At 52.7% G+C, this 19,852-nt stretch overlaps 9 protein-coding genes across 9 annotated transcripts; 5 read left to right on the top strand and 4 right to left on the bottom strand.

Annotated features, from left to right (window-relative positions):
* The first annotated feature begins 570 nt into the window (after positions 1–570).
* Positions 571–1,681, top strand: IWZ02DRAFT_30503 (uncharacterized protein). The gene is made up of 2 exons (XM_066763981.1): positions 571–1,223; positions 1,275–1,681. Exons 1-2 carry the CDS (start codon positions 689–691, stop codon positions 1,481–1,483), a joined length of 744 nt encoding a protein of 247 aa, XP_066627495.1. The 5' UTR covers positions 571–688; the 3' UTR covers positions 1,484–1,681.
* Positions 1,379–2,386, top strand: IWZ02DRAFT_30488 (uncharacterized protein). Its single transcript, XM_066763979.1, has one exon. The coding sequence runs from the start codon at positions 1,596–1,598 to the stop codon at positions 2,238–2,240; it is 645 nt and encodes a 214-aa protein (XP_066627496.1). The 5' UTR covers positions 1,379–1,595; the 3' UTR covers positions 2,241–2,386.
* Positions 2,234–3,063, top strand: IWZ02DRAFT_30500 (uncharacterized protein). The gene is made up of 2 exons (XM_066763980.1): positions 2,234–2,764; positions 2,815–3,063. Exons 1-2 carry the CDS (start codon positions 2,533–2,535, stop codon positions 3,021–3,023), a joined length of 441 nt encoding a protein of 146 aa, XP_066627497.1. The 5' UTR covers positions 2,234–2,532; the 3' UTR covers positions 3,024–3,063.
* A 4,028-nt stretch (positions 3,064–7,091) lies between these two features.
* IWZ02DRAFT_440628 (uncharacterized protein) lies at positions 7,092–8,102 on the bottom strand. Its single transcript, XM_066766848.1, has one exon. The coding sequence runs from the start codon at positions 7,616–7,618 to the stop codon at positions 7,118–7,120; it is 501 nt and encodes a 166-aa protein (XP_066627498.1). The 5' UTR covers positions 7,619–8,102; the 3' UTR covers positions 7,092–7,117.
* Positions 8,103–11,097: 2,995 nt separating this feature from the next.
* IWZ02DRAFT_30579 (putative extracellular 3-ketosteroid 1-dehydrogenase) lies at positions 11,098–12,660 on the bottom strand. Its single transcript, XM_066763989.1, has one exon. The coding sequence runs from the start codon at positions 12,569–12,571 to the stop codon at positions 11,180–11,182; it is 1,392 nt and encodes a 463-aa protein (XP_066627499.1). The 5' UTR covers positions 12,572–12,660; the 3' UTR covers positions 11,098–11,179.
* A 200-nt stretch (positions 12,661–12,860) lies between these two features.
* On the bottom strand, positions 12,861–15,090 carry IWZ02DRAFT_440633 (mitochondrial inner membrane translocase subunit TIM44). The gene is made up of 2 exons (XM_066766849.1): positions 14,029–15,090; positions 12,861–13,973 (listed from the first exon to the last, which is right to left on the bottom strand). Exons 1-2 carry the CDS (start codon positions 15,042–15,044, stop codon positions 13,298–13,300), a joined length of 1,692 nt encoding a protein of 563 aa, XP_066627500.1. The 5' UTR covers positions 15,045–15,090; the 3' UTR covers positions 12,861–13,297.
* A 115-nt stretch (positions 15,091–15,205) lies between these two features.
* IWZ02DRAFT_30598 (mitochondrial 37S ribosomal protein uS11m) lies at positions 15,206–16,247 on the top strand. Its single transcript, XM_066763990.1, has one exon. The coding sequence runs from the start codon at positions 15,247–15,249 to the stop codon at positions 15,931–15,933; it is 687 nt and encodes a 228-aa protein (XP_066627501.1). The 5' UTR covers positions 15,206–15,246; the 3' UTR covers positions 15,934–16,247.
* A 155-nt stretch (positions 16,248–16,402) lies between these two features.
* Positions 16,403–17,766, bottom strand: IWZ02DRAFT_473127 (PPPDE putative peptidase domain-containing protein; the record flags this gene model as incomplete). The annotated part of the gene is made up of 5 exons (XM_066768981.1): positions 17,353–17,766; positions 17,115–17,245; positions 16,961–17,057; positions 16,663–16,912; positions 16,403–16,578 (listed from the first exon to the last, which is right to left on the bottom strand). Exons 1-5 carry the CDS (start codon positions 17,458–17,460, stop codon positions 16,403–16,405), a joined length of 762 nt encoding a protein of 253 aa, XP_066627502.1. The 5' UTR covers positions 17,461–17,766.
* A 32-nt stretch (positions 17,767–17,798) lies between these two features.
* On the top strand, positions 17,799–19,811 carry IWZ02DRAFT_440639 (P-loop containing nucleoside triphosphate hydrolase protein). Its single transcript, XM_066766850.1, has 4 exons — positions 17,799–18,187; positions 18,250–18,807; positions 19,015–19,396; positions 19,446–19,811. Exons 1-4 carry the CDS (start codon positions 18,113–18,115, stop codon positions 19,613–19,615), a joined length of 1,185 nt encoding a protein of 394 aa, XP_066627503.1. The 5' UTR covers positions 17,799–18,112; the 3' UTR covers positions 19,616–19,811.
* Positions 19,812–19,852: the final 41 nt, after the last annotated feature.

The raw sequence follows: 19,852 nt of genomic DNA on the forward strand, positions 1-19,852 counted from the left end.
GAAAGCAGTTGTCGACAGGAAGCACATGGTGTCGAGTTGGGATCTTCCCTGCTAATCCTGTGCGTTGGTGATAAGCTCAGACATGACGGCGAGCCGGAGCTGGCAGGTCCCGCTGGACACGGATGTGGCTTGTTCTTGGCTGTCAGAGACGTCGCGGAGGGCTAAGCATCGATGACGGATCAGTCTTCCTTACGAGTAGGCTGAAATTGAACGAGCTTTCCCGCTTTAGGCTATCGTGAGCTCAAGAATCGTTTCGAGCGTTCGGGAGTCTTTTTGTTAGGGCATGAATTGATCTGAGAGGGAGAGTGTCTTATGTTTCGGCCATTTGGGGCCTAATTTCGTGAGGCTTTGTCACGATTGAGAAATGTTCGGCTTGTGAAGTAGCTGGAGCAACAGTCCAACGATTGTGACGTGTGTCCTAAGGGCTGTGTTGTTGAAGTTTTGGGCGAAGGGCACCAAGGATGAAAGGAAGGTCGTTGAGTTTAAGTCGGCAAGCGAGCTATCCCGGCGTCGATCATTGATAGCGTGATGGCGCGTCTCCCAAAGTCGGTTCTGGCTCAACAGCGGCTTCGGACTTTACCAACCCCTCCAACGACACTGCCGCCCTCACCCAGCGTCCAAGCCACAGTGCAGACACGTCTACTATGACTGACAATTGACGCCAGTCGCTCTGCTGGCCTTGAAATACATGAGTGCGTTTCAGAGCGAAGCCCGGGCCCCTGCTGAGCCAACCTGTTTCTTACCTTCGACCGCCGACGACCAGGTCCGCGTCCAGCTGCAGTCTAGCAATACGCCGTCATCATACCCTTCTATTCATCGTCCCTCATTCTCGGCCTCCTACATAACCCGACCCACGCTCCTTGAAAACCGGCATTCTTCTCAATTTTCCACCATGACGTCCCGTTCGCTGATGGAGGCCATCGATTACGCCGACCCTGAAAGACTTCGCCTTACCCTGAAGAACATTTGCGAAAGATCAGCAATTGCGCGCGACCTCGTTGGCATCGAGCTACTGGTTGATTCCAGAAGCAGCAGCGAAGATGTTCCCCTTGGATACGAGGCGCCCAAGGTCGCCCCAGCTGTGATCTCCATTGCGCCACCAATGGGCATGAAGGCCAGTTCGCCGAATAAAAGACCGTTTATCCGTTACTCGATTTGTGGAACATGCGGAAAGGAATTTGAGACATTGCATAACAATCATGGCGATTGCACGTGGCACGAGGGTTAGCTTAACATGGTGCAACCGTGGCAGAGCCGCGCTGACGACTGCATAGGATATCTGGAAGCCGATATCGAAAACGACATCTGGGAGGACCACTGCGAAGACACTTTCGGGCTTGTCTACAGAGAGCGTAATCGACGAGAAAACCCCAACGGCTGGGTTTGGAGTGGCTGCGGCTGTCGCGGCGACTCTCCAGCTTGCCGGCGAGGACCACATACTGCACGCGATGTGTCATGCAAGAAACTGAGAGTAGATTCATGAGGTTTGCGCCAGGACTTCTCTGAGAGGAGAGCAACGAGTAAAGCGGAATGCTTTGTACTACATTCCGACCACCACACTGTCCCTCAGATGCCACCTGTTGCACCCCAACACAATGACCCTTGACGACGCATTGAATTTCGGGGTTTGCGTAGGCTTTGCAACGGAACAAGCGGCAATATGGAAACTCTTCCTTGGCTCGAAAGCAGATTTGTCGCCCTGCCAGGCTTCAAGATTTTGGCACCACAAAAACAGATGGATCGCACCACCGATTCTGTTTGAATCGAGGTGGTTTAGGCGAGACCGCAGTGGTTGCGGGAGTGGTGAATGGAGTCGCGACCTGATCGACAGAAGAAAATCGAACGACCAAAGAAACCCCTGTACTCTTAACGTGCACAATGTCAGTGCGGCAAGGCCCGAAACTTTGTTTCCAAATTTTTTACAGCAGATCATTGTCTTACACTGCTTATCAGATGCCAGGGCGCGACCAAGGACCCACCAACCTTGCTACCTTATCGCCAGCAGCCAGACGTGTGACCAAACTGGAAACCTCCATGTGCTTCGTTTGGAACAACGTCGTACATTCTTCGCATGTGACACTGGCTCTCAGTTGGGAGTCCTCTCATGTGGTGAGCAAACAAGACGCTGCCATTTTCTGTTGTTTTATCAGGAGTCTGATTCACATGCGGAACTTGGAATGTTCATTGGCAGTCCGTTCAGGGTTCACATCTTTCTCCCATCCATCCACCTCGGAACATGAACGGACACATTGCTGCAGATAAGGCTCTCTACCGGCACGTAATTTCGAGTCTCTAAGACCAAAGAGGGATTGATAAGCAGCAAGAACTTGGAAGGACACGAAGGATTGTGAAATCTAAGGCAAGAGACTCGAAAGGGGAACATTAAGCTTGTTGAAGACGCAACCGCGCTCGCATCCGCACTACAGGATTTTGTGGACGACATAAAGACGGGTCTTAGCCGTTGACAACATCATCCTTGAGAGTAGTCCCCGATCGCGACCCTATTGAGTTTCTTTTACCATCCCGCGGCCCATGTTGAAATTAGACAGGGCTCTGATCAAGTGCGGGGCATTTGTCAAATGGTTTTCTTGTCTCCGCTGTCAACGCGCAGAAGACCAATCAGATGGCGACAAGGGACCTGTCGTTCCCATTGTCGCTGTACCACCAGACACTCCTGACTCCCTTTCGAAAGCAATCTGCAGGAAATGTGACAGGAAATTCGACTCCAGCCACTTCACGGCCAAGAGCTGTTTCCGGCACACTGGTAGTTGGAGTTCCAACAGTTCGGCTATACAATTTACTTACGTTTTCCAGGACAACTTACCCCGAACTGGTACTGTGGATTCTGGGACGATACAGACCTGGATGTTGATACTCCATATATGAGAGGAATATATCCAGAAGGCTTTGAGTGGACTTGCTGCGGTCGAGATGGAGAATCGAAAGGATGCGTTGCTGGCTATCACGAGGCCGTCGTCGAGGCGTGGGTGGCCAACCATGAAAAGTTGGACCTGGAACTCTAGAATGATTACGGTCTCTCTTTCATCCACGAGTACGTAACCAGAATCTGAGCCTTTGGAAAGCTAGTTGTCTGCCGCAGCATCAAGGCGTGGAAGTGAAGGAGGCCGTAAATCGTCCCAATTGGGCAACTATATTCGGCCTGAAGCTGATCCTGTTCAGCAACCTGCTAAAGACCTCCCAAAGGTTTAGCAGCTCTTCTACAACAACACAGATTGCAAATGACAAACTGCTCTGATTGGATCGTCTCCGTCTCGCGTGAATCACTTTCTTGGCCACATTCGCATTGCAATTTTTCTTGCGTCTCAACGTCTCGTCAGAACTTCTTCGCTTCTGCGACTTTGTCCTTGTTCCGCGCCAACTGACGCGTCTCTTCTCGGACATGTCGCGTTCGCGGTGTTTCTTGGGCCCTGTTTCTTGTCCTACACCACCGCGCTGTCCTCGCTTTTACTGCTCCCCTCGCACCCAATATGTTGACGAACGTGAAGATCGAAAAAGAAGCGACTGTTTGAGGAAGGGCTCGAGGAATTCTTCGACCGTTACAGTGACTCATGGCTCGGCGACTGGTACAGCCTTGTCGGAATGGTCAGCCTGTTTGCCTCTTATCTCAAGCGCGGCGATGAGCTGCGACTGGAGGAGCTCGGCGAAAATGATTTTCGCTGGGCAGAGAGCGCAACAAGTTGTCGAACGTGAGGATGGAATCAACGCCATGTCCGAGCATGGCGACTCGGGAGACAAGTCTACGCTTTCTCGTTGAGATGGATTTTCAGACGATGAGATGGAAACCCCGGCCACGCCTACCGACTACTACCCCTTGGAAGATCGGTTGAACAAGCTGAGAAAGCGATACAAACGCTCAAAGATACCGGAAATACACTGCTCAAGGCACCCGTACGTTGCGATCACGATGACGACCACGACCACGCAAGGACGGCTGTTGCTCTCCTGATATGCATGATGTTCAAATTAAGGCGTCAACAGAGGAAGGCGGACGAGCTTGATCGACAGCTGTGCAGCACCAGTAAGACGAGCAGCGACTCTTCATCGTATGCTGGCGATTATAACAGCGAAGGACCTAGGCTCGACGAGCCTGGAAGCGAATGCTCCGATGAAGGGGGTGCGGAATATCCTTCTTCGCCCCTAAATGCGTACAGCACCAGGAAACCATGACACCGAAGACGTCAAGAGCGAGTGGCCCTCCTCGCCTCCCGGAATCATTGAGTCCTGCGAACACGACTACCGTTCGTACACTTTCTCCAGCTGTTAAGAAATGACGCTGACGTCAACGCACCAGCAGACGTCCAAATCAAGAGAGAATAAGACGCCACAGCACCACTGTTCGGACACGAAGAAGACGCGCCGCAGGACTTCCGCTACAACCTTCGCAATCGCAGGAGCACTGACGCCTCTGACCACTCTCTGCCGCGAAAGGCGCGGTGTGGCTGTCGGGGCGGTCAGGGGCACAGCGTCACATCGACGCGCGTGTAACCCGGCCGCGCTTGTTGTCGGTTTGCTTGCTGCTACTGCACCTGGCCCGAAGCAGACAGTCCCAATGCGCTCCAACTTCGAACGTCGGCCGGAGGTTGTTGCATTCTTTGCTGTTTCAGATGATGCAGGTGAACGTGGTGCAACTGCAAGGGCGGAGGCGGTGGGCGAGCGCGGTGCTTGCATCTTTTTGTTAAGTCTCTTCTTTCTCATTGAGTTTGTCTAGATACTGTCTGTTTGTCTTGAGAGCATATTTTTCGTTAGGCGTGGTCCAATGATTATCGAGTCTTCTGTTTTGTGGCGAAATTTGCGCCATTTTGTAAGGGTCTCTTTGCGAACTTGCTCGAAACTGCCTACGATATCTGTTCACCAGCTCGAGATGTTAAACCATCATCGGCGCGGCTAATACGATTTGCGACGCAACAGGTGTCGCTCAATCGCAAATCCACGAACTTGCTACATGGTGGTGATATGGTTCCATATGCTCACTCCTTTCGCAGTCCCCTCTCTTTTTGTGACCATGAACCGCATTCATGGCGAGGCAATCTGCTACAACTGCGAGGAGCTGTACGATGTCAGAGATAATGACGAAGAGGCTTGTCTCTGTCACAATGGTGCGGATGACCTCGCTTAGGAAAGACAGTACTAATCTACATTCACCAGGTGACGTTGAGTAAAGCGAGCTCTACTGGGGACGGTACTGTGAGACACACAATGGTCATATCACGACCAAGAAAAGCCTCGATAACCGACCTCAAAGTTTCAAATGGACTTGTTGTGAACAAGAGTACGAGGCGGAGGGTTGCCAAACTGACGGGCATATAGATTCTCGCAATGAAGGCGGTAAAAAGCGTGTGCGTCTTTACGGGTGCTGTGCGCGCGCTGATGTCGAGCTTTGAGAGCAAATAAAGCGGTCTGCTCAGCGTGTCGCTAGTCTGGGCTATGGCGAGAACGCACTATTGTATGAGACGTCTACTTCTTTCGATCTGAATGCATATGGTTTTACGTACGAGAACTTTGCGAGCAGTACTTGCTCACCTTGCTTACTTCAAAAGGCTCCACCTTTCCCGCTGGAATTCAGCGTCGGCGGGTTATAACTTGTTTTTTCAACTAGCTTCTGGCTTTCTAACCTCAGTCTCTAATGTTGAACCTTTACATACATGAGAGGCTATGCCTCAGTAAGGGGTGTAGTGATGGGATTCAAGCTGCCTTATTAGCCGGGCTAAATAAAATGGCTGAAATTGACATAATCTCCCATCATTCTCCCATCCTGCTCTCGTTTTTTCATTGGAAGTTGTTGACGCTGAACACCGACCTGAGAATAAGAGCAGTGAAGAGTACTATGCTCATTCGTTAGCCATCGAGAGGGACCCGATCGCAAACTCGAAGTCAGGTGGCATGGTGTCATGCTCACGATCGCAGCGGAACGGATTGGTTTCCGTTTGATTGATTCTGGCTGCAAGTCCCAGGATTCTGAACTTTGTGTGTAGCTTGGTGTCACGGGAGCGGCCACGCGGGGCAAGTTCAAGATTTGCACAACGCGTCTTCTTCCCGCGTCGCGTCCTCGACCGTATCTCTGCCTTTTTCTCTCATACATCTCCTCTAGACAACCATCCGGTCCCTTACGTAAGCGAAATACACGAAACATGAATAAACAGGCTGACGCCAAAGTTCTCACGTCGTCCGGCACGCCATTGAGGAGGCCACTCCTGCTCGCCTCCGACAGGTCCTCAAGTTTGTTTACGCGCTGGAGCCAGAAGCCCGCACAAAGATAGAAAGACTGATGCTCGTTGACGTCGAGAATCTCCCACGAGCCTGGATAAACGATGAAGAAATATTTGCCGACCCGTCGTCGACTGGCGAGAGCGAGTGTCTGGACGAAGAACGCATAATCGACGAGTGGAAGGACAGCGTCGTTGGAGACAATGGAACGTCAGTGAGGCCTCCTATGGGTTCCAAACACAGCAAATGAGAGCCGAAACTGAGCTAACAATCATTGCGTGTGAGCGCGTGGCTCAGCTCAAGGGAAAACGCAAACGCTTCGCGATCTGCGCTGGATGCGAAGAAGAGAACGACGTGTTGTGGAACAACAAGTGTTGGTGGCACCATGGACAAATTGGTATGTAATACCAGTCACTGCTCCGCTTTTACTAATGTTCTCTACTTTGCAGTCCTCGACAAACAAGGGCAAGAGATGTGGAGCTGTTGCAATGATCCCGCTGGAGTCATTGGTTGTAGTGGAGACACGCATGTTGACAGACAATGGGTGAAGGCGAAAGAGGCCGAATTGGGAAACCCCTTGGATGGTCGGCTTAGCGGCTTTCGGTTCTTACACGTATGACATCATTGAATAGCGAGTGATACCACGCCAGGAGGTCATGGGATCTAAGCGCCGCAGATGCAGAATGATTGACGAACATTTTTTTGGGCACAACTTGCGCCAAAGCTCCGTGCGTTAGACTCAACCAGATGGTTCCAGAATATTTGTTTCTCCAGCCAGTCGCCACATCTTCACGAGCGCTTTCGCCTTTGTCAAGATGGTGGTCGACACTCTGGCCCAAGCAATCGATTGTGACAAAGTGTAGAGTGAGAACTGAAGCTCCATTCGTTTAAACTAACTGTTGTCTATATATATTCTCCTAACCAGGTGAGTAAGTGCCGACTCCATAAGCCGTTCTGCACTCATCCGTAATCGCCTGATTGCGCGCAACAGTCGTATGAGTCCTGCTACTGTTGAGATGCAAGGGGGCCGCCGCGACTGGGAGAGAGACGGCGAGCTGCTTGGTTTTGTTACACCAAACTCCTGACAGATTGTGCAGACCTCGAAAGACTCCAAGCGGTCCTCAAAGAAATGCGCGAGAAGTTGGACGCGACGAAAGCCTTGGTTGAAGAGCAACTCCTGACCTCGGAGCCGTGCAGTGACAAAGAGTCCCCCGGAAATGCAAGCGGCGCTGTCCAGCAAGGGAAAAAGCGTTCCCGACATGCGATTTGTCGGCAGTTCCGACAGGAACTCGATTTCAAGCAACATGAGCACGAGGCTTGCGTATACCACAATGGTACTTCTCAGACTGTTGTTTTCAGGAAGCCACGTAGAGAACGCAGTGGTGGATTGCATCAACAATACGTGGACCAAAGGCTGACTAAAGTGACGCAGGCGAACTTGAGACCCTTTCTGATTTTGGGGATGATGTGTGCCATGACAGCTACCACGGCGACCCGGCTGAGGACGATTTCTTGAAAGAGGATTTCCTCCAGATGGTTATAGGTATGAATGTTGTCAGGGGGATGCCAAATCAGAAGGTTGTCAGGTCGGAAGACACAAGGAAGACGAGGACTATCGGCCGGAACTGACAAAGAGATCTAAGTGGAAGCCACGACTACTGCACTCCACTGACGTGGTGAGACCAGGACAATGGGCATGTATCGCGTCTATCGTAGTTATAATCGCTTGGTGAAGACCATCTAAGGCTTTTCTTCAAACAAGGCCTTAGTGGTTTCATTTTCGAATTTTGTCTTCTGTGTTCAGCAAAGAAGCTGTCTTGGAATTGTGAGCGCACGCCCTCGGAAGAAGTCCCGGGCTCTGCATGCACGACAACCGATGTGGGCGACCTGTCATTAGGCGCCTCTCGCTTCGCCATCCCCGGATGATCGACACTCAAACGCGTCGACAAGGCGTCTTTCACTTGGACAGTCTCCTCGTTCCTCTTTCTCCTACCGTATTCTCTTAATTGACTCCTTCGACTCCGCTCGCTCATCCAAACATGACAAGCGAGGCTCTTGTTCAGGCCATAGATCTCGCTGATCTCGAACGACTCCAAAAAGTGCTCAAATGGACGGGTCGGAAATCAGAAGTTGCCGATGCGTTGGCCGAAAAGCAGCTCCTCGCAACAGAGACCACAACACAGGGGAAGAAGCGCTAGTTCCCCAGGTATACGGTGTGCCTGAATTGCCGCGAAGAGTACGACGGTACGGAGAATGATAAGGAGGCGTGCGAACACCACCCTGGTTGGTAAAGGACAGTAGGAAAATGCGTTTGCCGACTTGATACTAATGAGACGGTAGGTGAAGTGGAACTCGTCGATGACTTCTTTCTTAATGACGAGTTCTTCCACCAAGACCACACCACGAATGACGCGATAGAGAATCATCCCGACAAGTTCAAGTGGTCTTGCTGCCGCAGTCGCGCAGACGATGACAGTTGTGAGATGGGAGAACACGAGGAAGACGTGCAACACATGCCAGAGATGGAGAGAAGATTGAGTAGAAGCGGTTACTGCCCTCTACCACTCCATGAGACTGGCCGAAGGTGTTGGATTGCGTTGGATATGTATTAGTGAAGCGCATAGCAGTTTCCTGGGTATTTCAGACCTTCCTTCAAAGCTCATATGTCATGTCTGAAGCCATTGGATATGCGGGATACAGTTGTCAACCAAGGATCGGGACTAGCTGTGGTTTGAAAGCGGTTGCGCTCCTGGATAAGCGGTCAAATTCAACATCGTGACTGGATAGGCTAACCTCGCTTCGCTAACCCCATATGATTGACACCCGAACACCTTAAAAACTCGTTTCCTTCCTCCAATCATCTCTTCCATTCCACTCCAATTCGGTCCTGCACGCTTGTCCACAGGATGGCCAGTGAAGCCCTCAAAAAAGCGATACTCTGCCGGTCTGAACCGACTTCAATACATGCTTTTGCTCTGATTCAGAGGTTGTAAAAGGTTTGGTCGAAAACTATCTTCTGGTGAATAAATCCTCCCCCGAAGAAAAGGGACAAGACGTTGAAGGGAAAACGCGCAAACGCCCTAGATAGACAGTGTGTCTACGCTGTCGCGTGGAGTCCGATGTGACAGAAAATGAGAAGGATGCTTGTGAATACCACGACGGTAAAGCTGAGAAATGTCTAATGCCGTAATCGCTGGTCAGACCGCGGGCGATCTTGCTGTGTACAAGGAATTCTGGTTTGATCGCACGATTGACGCCGATGGAGAGAGAAATACCCTGATGGATATGTCTACTCTTGCTGCGAGGGGGAGGGCGACTCAGAAAGCTGCAAGACCGGACCACACAAGGACGACGAACATTACAGGCCGAGAATCGTGAAGAGACACAACTAGGCATGATGATATTGCTGTTTGTTGCATCATGTGAGACCAGAGCAGCAAAATTCCTTGGACCGGAGATGGACAGTGGCGATTCCTTTACGCAACTTTACGACTTATCAAATCCTCAGCATCTTGTATGTCTACTTTGTTGTACTCAAGATTGAATATGTTAGCGACGCTTTGGACCATTTCCGCTTAAAGCCAGTCTTGATGGCAGACGGAGTACGTCTTCCACGTCTTCTGATTTCATTTTTTCTTCAGGCCAAGATCTGTGAAGTTAAGCAGTCGTGCCCGAATTGAACTCCAACCTCAGTTTTCACTCCTCAACTCAACTTTCATTTCCTCTTCATCATCAGCAACGCAGATCGCTAGCACCTGGAAGAGGCACTCGTCACCGTGTGCGACAAAGTTCCAGGCGTTGGGAAATTGATCCTGGATGAGCTGGAAGCCATCAAAGCTCGAGCCGCAAGCGAGCAGGACAAGGTGCCAACGGAGAACAACGATTCTCTTTCAAAGTCGCTCAAGGAAGACAAGCTTACAAGCAAGCAGGAGAAAGCTCTAAATGAAAGCATGGAGTGGGTGTTGAAGATGTGCAAGGAAGAAGAGCTCGCAACGACGCAGGAGAAAGTGGCGACAGGAAAGAGGAGTCCGACACTGCAGTCGCTCAACGAGAGCAGGCTCAAGCGGGACCCAGGAAGTGCCGAGGACCACGAGCAGTCGAAAGTTTCGGAAAATGAGCAGCAGCGTAAGTCGTCATCTGTTTGCCCGTGAATTCCTAATAGGCCTTCTCGGTTTTTTGGCAGTAAATAGCCGCAATCCAACAAGGCTTGCGTCAATGACGAGAAATCCAGTCTCGGTCCAATGGGCTTCAAGGGATTTGCTTGCAGACCCAGGGTTCGGCGTCAAATTGGAACAGCTGGAAGTATGCGTCGTAAGGGTCGGAAGGTGGTCTCCAGATGGGAATAAACAAGTCTTAGATCTTCATCGTCCACGTTGGTCGACTGTCCTGTATTGAAATTAACCTTTTGCATGGTCGCAGTAAGGATCTGTACCTCCATGTCGTCACCTCAGGTTTTTGGCATTGTTGAGGAAAGCGCGTGCGCGTCGAGACTCCCTCATGGAAGGCCCGCCTTCTTCACTCCAAATCCACCATCTTCAGCCAAACTTCTGCATCGAAACATCAATCAAGCTCTCTCTCTCTCTCTCTCTGCGCCGCACACTCCCACTCCAGTCCACTCTCCTTTATGGCATCACCATACTTTGAGTACGTACTGAACAACGCATCCAAAGAGGTGTTGCGCTCGGCCATCCTCACGGTCTGCCGCCGGTCGCAGACGGCAACGTCACTTTTCGAAGACGAGCTGCTGATGGACGAGGATTGGACCGACGCGGAGGATTCATATGACAGCATATTTGGCAATCAACGCAAATGCAAGGCCCGGCGATATGCGACATGCAAGAACTGCGGCGTGACTTCCGACAAAAAGATGAAAGAGGAGGACCGATGCAAGTACATGTAGCATCCGCGAAGGTCATTTGCTTGTCATCTCTTGCCGGTGTCGCCGAAGGAGCAACTAATTATGTTGCGCAGAGGCCCTTGAAAGCCATGAGGAAGCTTCAGGAGGCCGCGAGGGTGACGGTGCTACAGATGTGCGTCCAGTGGCTTCTCCAGGACGCAAGTACTTGCGATGAGCGTACACCGGGTCGTTGTACCGCTCGACAGTCCGCACAAAGCTGTCTGGGCTCGACAAGCCCTCTTCAGCACACTTTTGCGCCAACTCCTCTAGTGAAGTCGCCGTGATCTTCTTGACGATCTCATCCCGATACTCTTCCTCCCTCAACATCGCACTCGTCCTCGCATCCCAAACCTGAAACGCCACGCCGTCCGGTTGCTTCAATATGGCCCTGCCAAACCGCGCATACGTATGATTCCTAAAATCCACGCCTTCATCCACAAACCTCTTCCCCTCAACATTCACCATGAGGCCCAGTGGATACGCTGACTTGGTGAACTCGTTGGTCACATCGCGATCGCCGCCATTAGGCGGTGCATGCGCGTCCCAGGCTACGGAATGGCATCCAGACCAGTTGCCCGCCTGCTTCGCGCCCGCGTCGCGCATGGCGATTTCGAGCGCCTCGCCCGTGTTGTACGGCGTCCCCCGCACGAGCGCGACGTCCCATCCAGGCCCGAGGTACTGCGCGCGCATGCGCGGGTTTGCCTCGAAGCCGCCGGCAGCGAGAACGACGGCGTCGGCTTTGATGAGGACGTCGTGGCTTTCGTGCCGCACGACCGCGCCTACAATAGCGCCGGTGCCATCGTCCTTGGCTAGCTGCTGCAGAGCGGCTTCGTACACGATCTCTATGCAATGCCTCTTTGCTGCGTTCAGCAGGTCCTGCACCAGTCCCTTCCCGCCGTCCTCGGTCTTCAGGGCTAGCCCGCCCCAGAATTTGTGGCGGCCGTCGACGAGGTAGGCTTGCCGGTTGTAGCTGAGTTGGAAACGTACGCCAAGGGCTGCGAGCCATGCAACTGCGGGCCAGCTGTCGGAGACGAGGATGCGGGCGAGATCTGGATCGCAGCGCCCCTGCGTGACGCGCATGAGGTCGGCGTGGAAGGCTGCGGTGGAGTATGGAGGAAGATCGATCTGTGAGGCACTTGGGATGGTGATGGAGCTCCAGGATCCGTCATTGCTGGGTCTCCTCTCGCTCGAAGATGGGGCGACGTTGTTAACGATGGGTAGCAGCGCGTCGAGACCTTCGTGCGCGGTGCGGTACGCGCCTGCGGTGAAATACGTATTGCCACCAGCACAAGCGGGCGGACACTTGTCAATGACGACAACGCGATACTTATCAGAGTCCAAAACTAGATCAAAAGAGCGTAGATGTTGAGCAGCAGAGATGGCGGCGCTCAGACCGGCGTTGCCGGTGCCGACGACCAGGACGGCGCAACTTAGTGGCAGCGGCATCATGGAGGTCGATTGAGAGGGTTGAGGAGAGAATGCCCGGGGAGCAGCATGGTCAACTTCAACAACGAGATCAACATGGATGTAATCCTTGCTGTCAAGCCGGGTGCGTGAGGTGTGGTGTTGGAATAAAGATGCCGATCTACCCGTTCGGCTTGCCGACTCGGCTGCGGGGCCCCGCATCGTACGTCATAGGGTCTGGCCCGGGCACCATGGTACGAGGGCATGCACCGGGATGCTCTGCGTGAGGCCTGTACTCAACTTCGAGTGTGCACGAAGCAAGAAGAACAAGACATCGTGAACATGAGTCTTTCAAGGCAATTATTCGTCAAAGTGCTACCTTTCGACATGGACCAAGTGTCTCCAGCCATGAAATAGTCCCAAAAGTCCAACCAGCAATACTGTACATGAGTGGGGTGAGTGGAGCGCTTTTCCTGCGCCATCATAACATCAAAAGAGATCCGTCCACACGTCTATACCGGCCGCAGGAAACGAGAAGAAAGATGAAGGGGCGCTTGGTATATGGTACAAACGACTTTTGTTTTTCATACGCCGGAAAAATGCCACCTCGTCGCAACGGGACGCCAACTCGTGTGGAGAGGCATCATAAAGCACCCAGATTTTAATTTGAGCAGAGAATAAGAGCAGGGTCGGTGAAATGACTCGGCATAGGCCTCGTTGTGAAGCAGGAAGAGTGGAAACCATGGACAAGGTTGTAGTCCGCTTACTTGTTTAGATGTACTCCCTGGCGCTCTTCTGGAGCTCAATCAACCGCCATCCGCGTGTCTCGGGGTTGTTGACATCCTCCGGGATTCTCGTGACGCCGATTGCGTACGTCACTTGTTGGACCTTGTCTTCCATTCCAGCTGCTAGCTCGCCCGTCTTGGCGTTCTTGAAAGTGTGGACTTCTTGCGTCCTGCAGGTGACGATGAAGACGGGAATCTCACCGGGGTCCAACAGACGTGCATTCAAAATCTCCACGTTGCGGATGTCGAGAATGCGACCGTCCGACTTCATGCCGGCCGTGGTGTATTGTTGCATCAGAGCAGCATAAACTTGGTACTGAGCTGCGCTCAACCAGAGCTTGAGAACCTCAATATCGCCCTTGACGTAGGCGTCCAAAACTTCTGGGAGGATGTACTCGCGCATCTCTGTCAGGAAAGGCTCGAGCTGGAAGGTTGGGTCCATTTCCTTGAACTTCTTGATGACCATAGCCGTCTCGTTCTCGGCAAAGAAACCAGCGATGCTGTCGGAAATGGAGCGTGCGGTGCTGATCAGAGGGTTCTCCGATTCGCGGTAAGTGGACTTCATGGCGAAAACGGACTGCATAAGACGGCTATTTTCACGGAAGTCACGCCAGGATTCTTTCCAGGCAGCATCCTTGTGGAGGGTGACGTTGGTTCCTGCGCTGTAATCTAGTTAGCTCCATCGTTCAGCATGATTAAGATCAGGAATAAACGCACTTGGGATCTTCCTCCATCTTCTCCAGAGTCCTGGGTTTTCCGCTCTTCCGCTCACGTTCCTCCCTTTTCTTCCGTCTCTCCTCCTTCTCTACCCATCCACCGTATCTTGAAGAGCTCCCATCGTCAATCACGTCCTTGACGTTCTTGTACGCTTCAGTCTCTCTTACAGGCCTGGTGATTTTCTCCAGACCTTTCCCCGTGGCGTTTGCACCCTTCCGAATGACCTTGACCGGAACAGTGTCCCAAGTCCACGCCGCACTTTGTCCAATAGCAGATCCCGTAGTTTTCAGGACCTTTGCAGTAGTACTGGATGCAGTCTCGGTTGCCTTGGAGTACGCTGATCGCGCGCGCTTGACGTTCTCATTTTGCGTAAAGTCTTCGACGCCAGCAGCAAGTTGTTTTGTCGACTCGTTCCACTCCTTCGAGGCTTTGAATTCGCTCTTCAGAGTTTCCGTAAAGACTTGCCAGGGCGTCTTGTCACCATGTGGCGGAGGTGGAGGTGGAGGAGCGTCGTCCTTATTTTTCTTGTCTGACCCTTCTCCTTCACCTTCGCCCTGGCCCTCGGCTTTCTTCTCGCTGCCCTCGGAGCTCTCCTCAGAGCTCTCCTTCTTCTCTTCCTTTGGATTTTCAGCCTTGGCGTTGTCCTCAGATGGCGAGGCCGACTCCTTGGTCTTTTGCTTTTGATTCAGTTGGGAGCCTGCGTGAAAATGTCTTGCGTAGAGCGCAGATGATCGGAGGATGTCTTGTGGCTCGAGGCGGGATCGTAGAAAGGGTATCGAGGATGGAGATGAAGATTGACGAAGGAAGCTGGAGCGTTGCGATACTGATACTGCAGAAGATAGCTGTCGGCGAGACGCAGCCCGGGGGTAAGCTGAAATCTGTGATGAAGCCGGCAATGAACCGCGGGCAAATCCTCTAACCCGCGCGCCAACAGCGCTGCCGGCAAAAGCCTTCATAATTGAAGTACTGGGATGCAACTTAGGATTTGAGAGGCGCATGAGAGTGCCGAAGCGCATTTAAAGAGAGCAAATTAGGAATTTGTTGAGCGGCGTTCAAAGTTGGACGATCTAGGTCGTCGCAAAGGCCGGGCCGGAGGTGAAGTAAAACTAAACCCTGCCCTACTAGCCGAATATTTCCCGACAGCAGCGCGCTCGACCAGTCGCATGCACCCGGACTAGTTCAATCCATTGCGACACTCTTCAATCAACGCCCTGTACTATGCAATCCACGCCACGAGAAGGCCTGCGGGTCTTCAATCGCCTCAGCCGAGCAACACCTCCAGTATGGCGCACATCCAAGGCCACCACGGCGCCTCTCTCCGTGCACAAGCAGCTTTCCACCACCGCTCGCGCACTTCAATCCCGCCACCCGCTCGACCCGTTCAACGAAGCCAAGGCCTCAATTGGCAACCTCACAAGCGACTTAGCACGTCGTCCTCAGTATGAAACTTCCAAGTACATGGATAATGTCGTCGGGGGCAAGTTCAACCAACCAGGCCTCATGAGGCCGCTCTACGGAAAAGAAAAACCACCCGAGCCACACCACTTGCACGTCTTTTGCTCGAAGCACAACACGCACATAACCCTCACCACGCCCGAGCGCAACCCCCTCATCAGCGTCGCCACGGGCAACTTGGGCTTCCGCAAGCATCAACGCAGCTCCTTCGACGCTGCATACCAGCTCGGCTCCTGGGTGCTCACCCAAATCCAGGAAAGAGGCCTGCTGGTCGAAATCCGCGAAATCGAACTTGTTTTCCGAGGGTTTGGTGAGGGTAGGGAAGCTGTCAGAAAGGTCGTCATGGGCAGCGAGGGAATACCTATCCGGCCAAAAATTATCAAGGTGTCGGACGCGACCAAGTTGAAGTTTGGAGGCACTAGGAGCAAGAAGCCAAGGAGATTGGGTTAATCTTGCGGCTGAGCTGGGGGAATACCAGGTCAGGATGCGGGAAGGGCGGAGCGGCGAAAGCATTGGTGTTGGGCGTGGCCACGAAAAATTATCAAGAGCGTAACGGCATGATGCGACATAAATGGTACGATTGGGCTCTAAATACAAAACCTAGACGCCAGACTTTCCGTTGTAGCACGTCTCTGAAAGCTAAAATGCAAATGCTTCATATCCCCCAGGCGCTCTACACCATATCTATCGTGTTCATCGTTCCTCATGTACAGACCATAGTAGTCTCGACATGCTGGGAGCTGTATAGAAGTGCTCCGAGGTATTCGCAGAGATAATCCACAGGCGTCCCTGATGCACCGTACCCCATGATTGAAGTTTTCTCGAACAAGAAATAGGGACAAGCAGAGTATACAGACAGGCTTCCGATCGAGGTAGTATGTAGGGTAGAAATCGGGTCATGGTGGAGGGTGTTGAGAGGTTATAGGACCTGGCCTTTAGTTGGTACCGGTGCCATTTCGCTGGGTGGCATTTGCCGCCCACTGGTATCTCTCCCATTGGCAAGCATTCTCTCAGATCCGGTCCATGGCCCCGACGTCAATGAGCGTCTACCTCCAGGGGTGCTGCTACTAGTCCGGCTCCTATCCTGGCTTGTCTCTCGGTCGGTATAGTATCCCTGATGTTCCTGTGATTTACTGGTAGCCAAATGCAAAGTACTACTTCGACAGCTAGACGATTGACTCCTGCGCAGCATGGCTGCACGTTCATCATGCTCGTCTTCATCCAGAAGCTCACCGTCTGCTGTGTCGTGGTCCGGCGGAGCAATCCACTCTCGCGGTACGACACATGGAAGAGCCACGCCAATGGCGGCAGCGCGGTTAAGCCAGCGAGGCGCAGGTTTTGCTGTCAAAGCCTCGCACAGATACGAAGTGAAGTGATTGCAGTTGAATGTGAGAAGGTTGTAGGCTGCGCCTTGGAATTTTTCAGAGGCCTGTTGCGACGTCAGCAATGATACATGGCGCAAGTGCAGCAAACTTGCATCTTTGATGACAGCCGTCAATTCCTCCTCTGACAGGAATGAGAAGCCTTGCAATACTTCGCATCTAAATGTTCCGCCTGGTGGTTCAACACGCGGCCTAGAGCAAAGTCAATTTTGTCTCAGCTGGCAAAGACGTTGAGAGGCTAGCGCCGACCTTGTCCAATAGACTCCTGTCATACCACGGCGATCATGGCCGCCGTATGCGTACTCTTTGTCTTTGATGACCACTCCAGAGTGTAGCAGACCGCTACCCAAGGTCCACAGGACAGAAGAGACCTTGCCGGGCTGCAGGGCAATTAGTCGATCTTTCTTCTGAAATAGGAAAGGCCAAAGCAGCGCATTGATGCTCGTAGATTGATCAACGAGGCGTGCTGCGGCAGGAGGAAGCTCACAGGTAGAAGGTCGTAGACGTTGATCTTGATTTCCGTCTTTTGAACAGACAGAGTCGAGCGATGCGAAGCGCCCGACTTGCGCGACGACTTGGGTTTCGATTGGGACATGGCGGTAGAGAGGTGATCGGCGGTTCTTTCGGTGGGACGCGGCGCACGACCTGAGGATTTTAGGCGGACGATGCAGCGATGGCCAGCAGCCGCATAGAGAGCTGAAGCAGTCGGCGTGGGCGCGAGCGATTGTTTGTTGTAGGTTGAAAGGATAGGTAAGAATCTCAGGCAGGGCCCGGGTCAGGCTAAGGCTGTTCACGGCATTGGTTAGCGCTCACTGAGACCGGGGAAGTCCTTGGTGGTTATTCAGGGCAGCAACACGTGATGAGCCGATGACGTTGGACGGCTCTCGTTCGCCGGCAGGTGGGCGGGGACGGGAGGTGGAACTCGCCGGAGCGGAGGAACTGAAGCTGCGAATTTTTGCTGCTCCCCACCAACACGCTGCGCTGGCCCTTCGCCCTCTCTCACCATCCCACTTCTTCTCCATCCATCCCTCAACCGCTGCAACTTTGGAGAGACTTTTAGTAGTCGTCTCCATCTTCGCTCGGCCAAGATTCCTCCAACCACCCCTTCCCAGCTCTTCAATTCCTTGATACCCAACCTTCCTCGAGTCGCTTTCAACCAAGCCGGCTCTGCCATCCCCCCTCGATCCCGCGTCCAGTGCTTCGTCTTCACCCTTCACCGCACCTACGCGAGCAGCAAGAAGAAGAAAATGCCCCCCAAGAAGGCCCAACCTGAGCAAAAGGTGCTGCTGGGCAGGCCCGGCAACAACCTCAAGTCCGGCATCGTATGTAGGCAGCCTCACTCCCGCGTTGCTGTTCAAAGTTCTTACCCTGACAGTGATTTCAGGTCGGCCTTGCCAACGTCGGCAAGTCTACGCTCTTTCAGGCCATCACCAAGTGCCACCTCGGTAACCCGGCCAACTTTCCCTATGCCACCATTGAGCCCGAAGAGTCTCGCGTCATTGTTCCCGACGAGCGCTTCGACTGGCTGTGCAAGCACTACAAGCCCAAGTCTGAGGTTCCCGCCCATCTGACCATCTACGACATTGCTGGTTTGACTCGCGGCGCGTCAACGGGTGCCGGTCTGGGTAACTCCTTCTTGTCGCACATTCGCGCCGTCGATGCCATTTTCCAGGTGGTCAGATGTTTCGACGATGCTGAAATCATCCACGTCGAGGGTGACGTCGACCCGGTCCGCGACTTGGACATTATCAGCGAGGAGCTGCGCATCAAGGACATTGAGTTTGTCGAAAAGGCCCACGAGGGCTACGTCAAGCAGACCAGGAGAGGTGGTCAGAGCTTGGAAATGAAGAAGCTTCGGGAAGAACAAGCTACCGTCGAAAAGGTTCTTGAGCACCTCAAGGCTGGCAAGGATGTCCGCAAGGGCCAATGGTCCCCAAAGGAGGTAGGTCGCCGCAACTTTTTTCTTCCATCCTTTGCTTTTATGATGAACAAGGGCTCTGCCCGATATAATCCCAGCTCTTCGAAAGCCTCACCAAAAACAACGCTTCGAGGTCTTTGTGAGAAGACGTCCCGTCTGATCTAGCCACTCGATTTCCATCCTTTGAATTTCTATACAATCGAAGTGTGCAAATGCTAATACAAGCATTAGGTCGAGACGATCAACACTCTCTTCCTTCTTACCGCCAAGCCTGTTGTTTACCTCGTCAACTTGAGCGAGAGGGACTACATTCGCAAGAAGAACAAGCATCTTCCCAAGATTGCCGAGTGGGTCAAGGAGCATGCCACTGGCGACCCCATCATTCCCATCTCCATCTGCCTTGAGGAGCGCCTTTCGCGCTTTGAGACGGAGGCTGAGGTCGAGGAGGAGTGCAAGAACATTGGTGCTCAGTCGGCCTTGCCCAAGACCATCGTCACCATGCGCAAGGCTCTGAACCTAAGCTCGTTCTTCACCACCGGTACCGACGAGGTCAGGCAATGGACTATCCGCACCGGCACCAAGGCTCCCCAGGCTGCCGGTGTCATTCACACTGGTAAGTAAACATGTCGACCGAGATGAATCTTCGCGCTAACACGTGAAAGACTTTGAAAAGACTTTTATCCAGGCAGTTGTCTACAACTTCGACATTCTCAAGGAGTTGGGTGATGAAGCAACCGTCAAAGCCCAGGGTAAGATTATGACCAAGGGTAAGGATTACGTCGTTGAGGATGGAGATATCCTCCTCATCAAGGCTGGTGCTGCCAAGTCGTAATCGTTTTTGCGATAGGCCTTGCGATGATGAAGCTCATGTTGGAGACATGCTGGAGTTGAGGGAAGACAAATGCTTATACCCCGGACGATGCCACTTGAAAGCGATGGCGTCGCGGGTCACGACTAAGGAAGGTCATCAGATGAAGACCAAAAATTATCCACATGCAATCAATGAAAACAAGAAATGATCCCTTGAATCCAGCTTGTGTACCTTGTCGCACCCTTTGGCATGTGCTTG

This window comes from Phyllosticta citriasiana, assembly GCF_038021145.1.
Source record: "Phyllosticta citriasiana strain CBS 120426 chromosome Unknown IWZ02scaffold_1, whole genome shotgun sequence".
Classification (NCBI taxonomy): Eukaryota; Fungi; Ascomycota; class Dothideomycetes; order Botryosphaeriales; family Phyllostictaceae; genus Phyllosticta; species Phyllosticta citriasiana.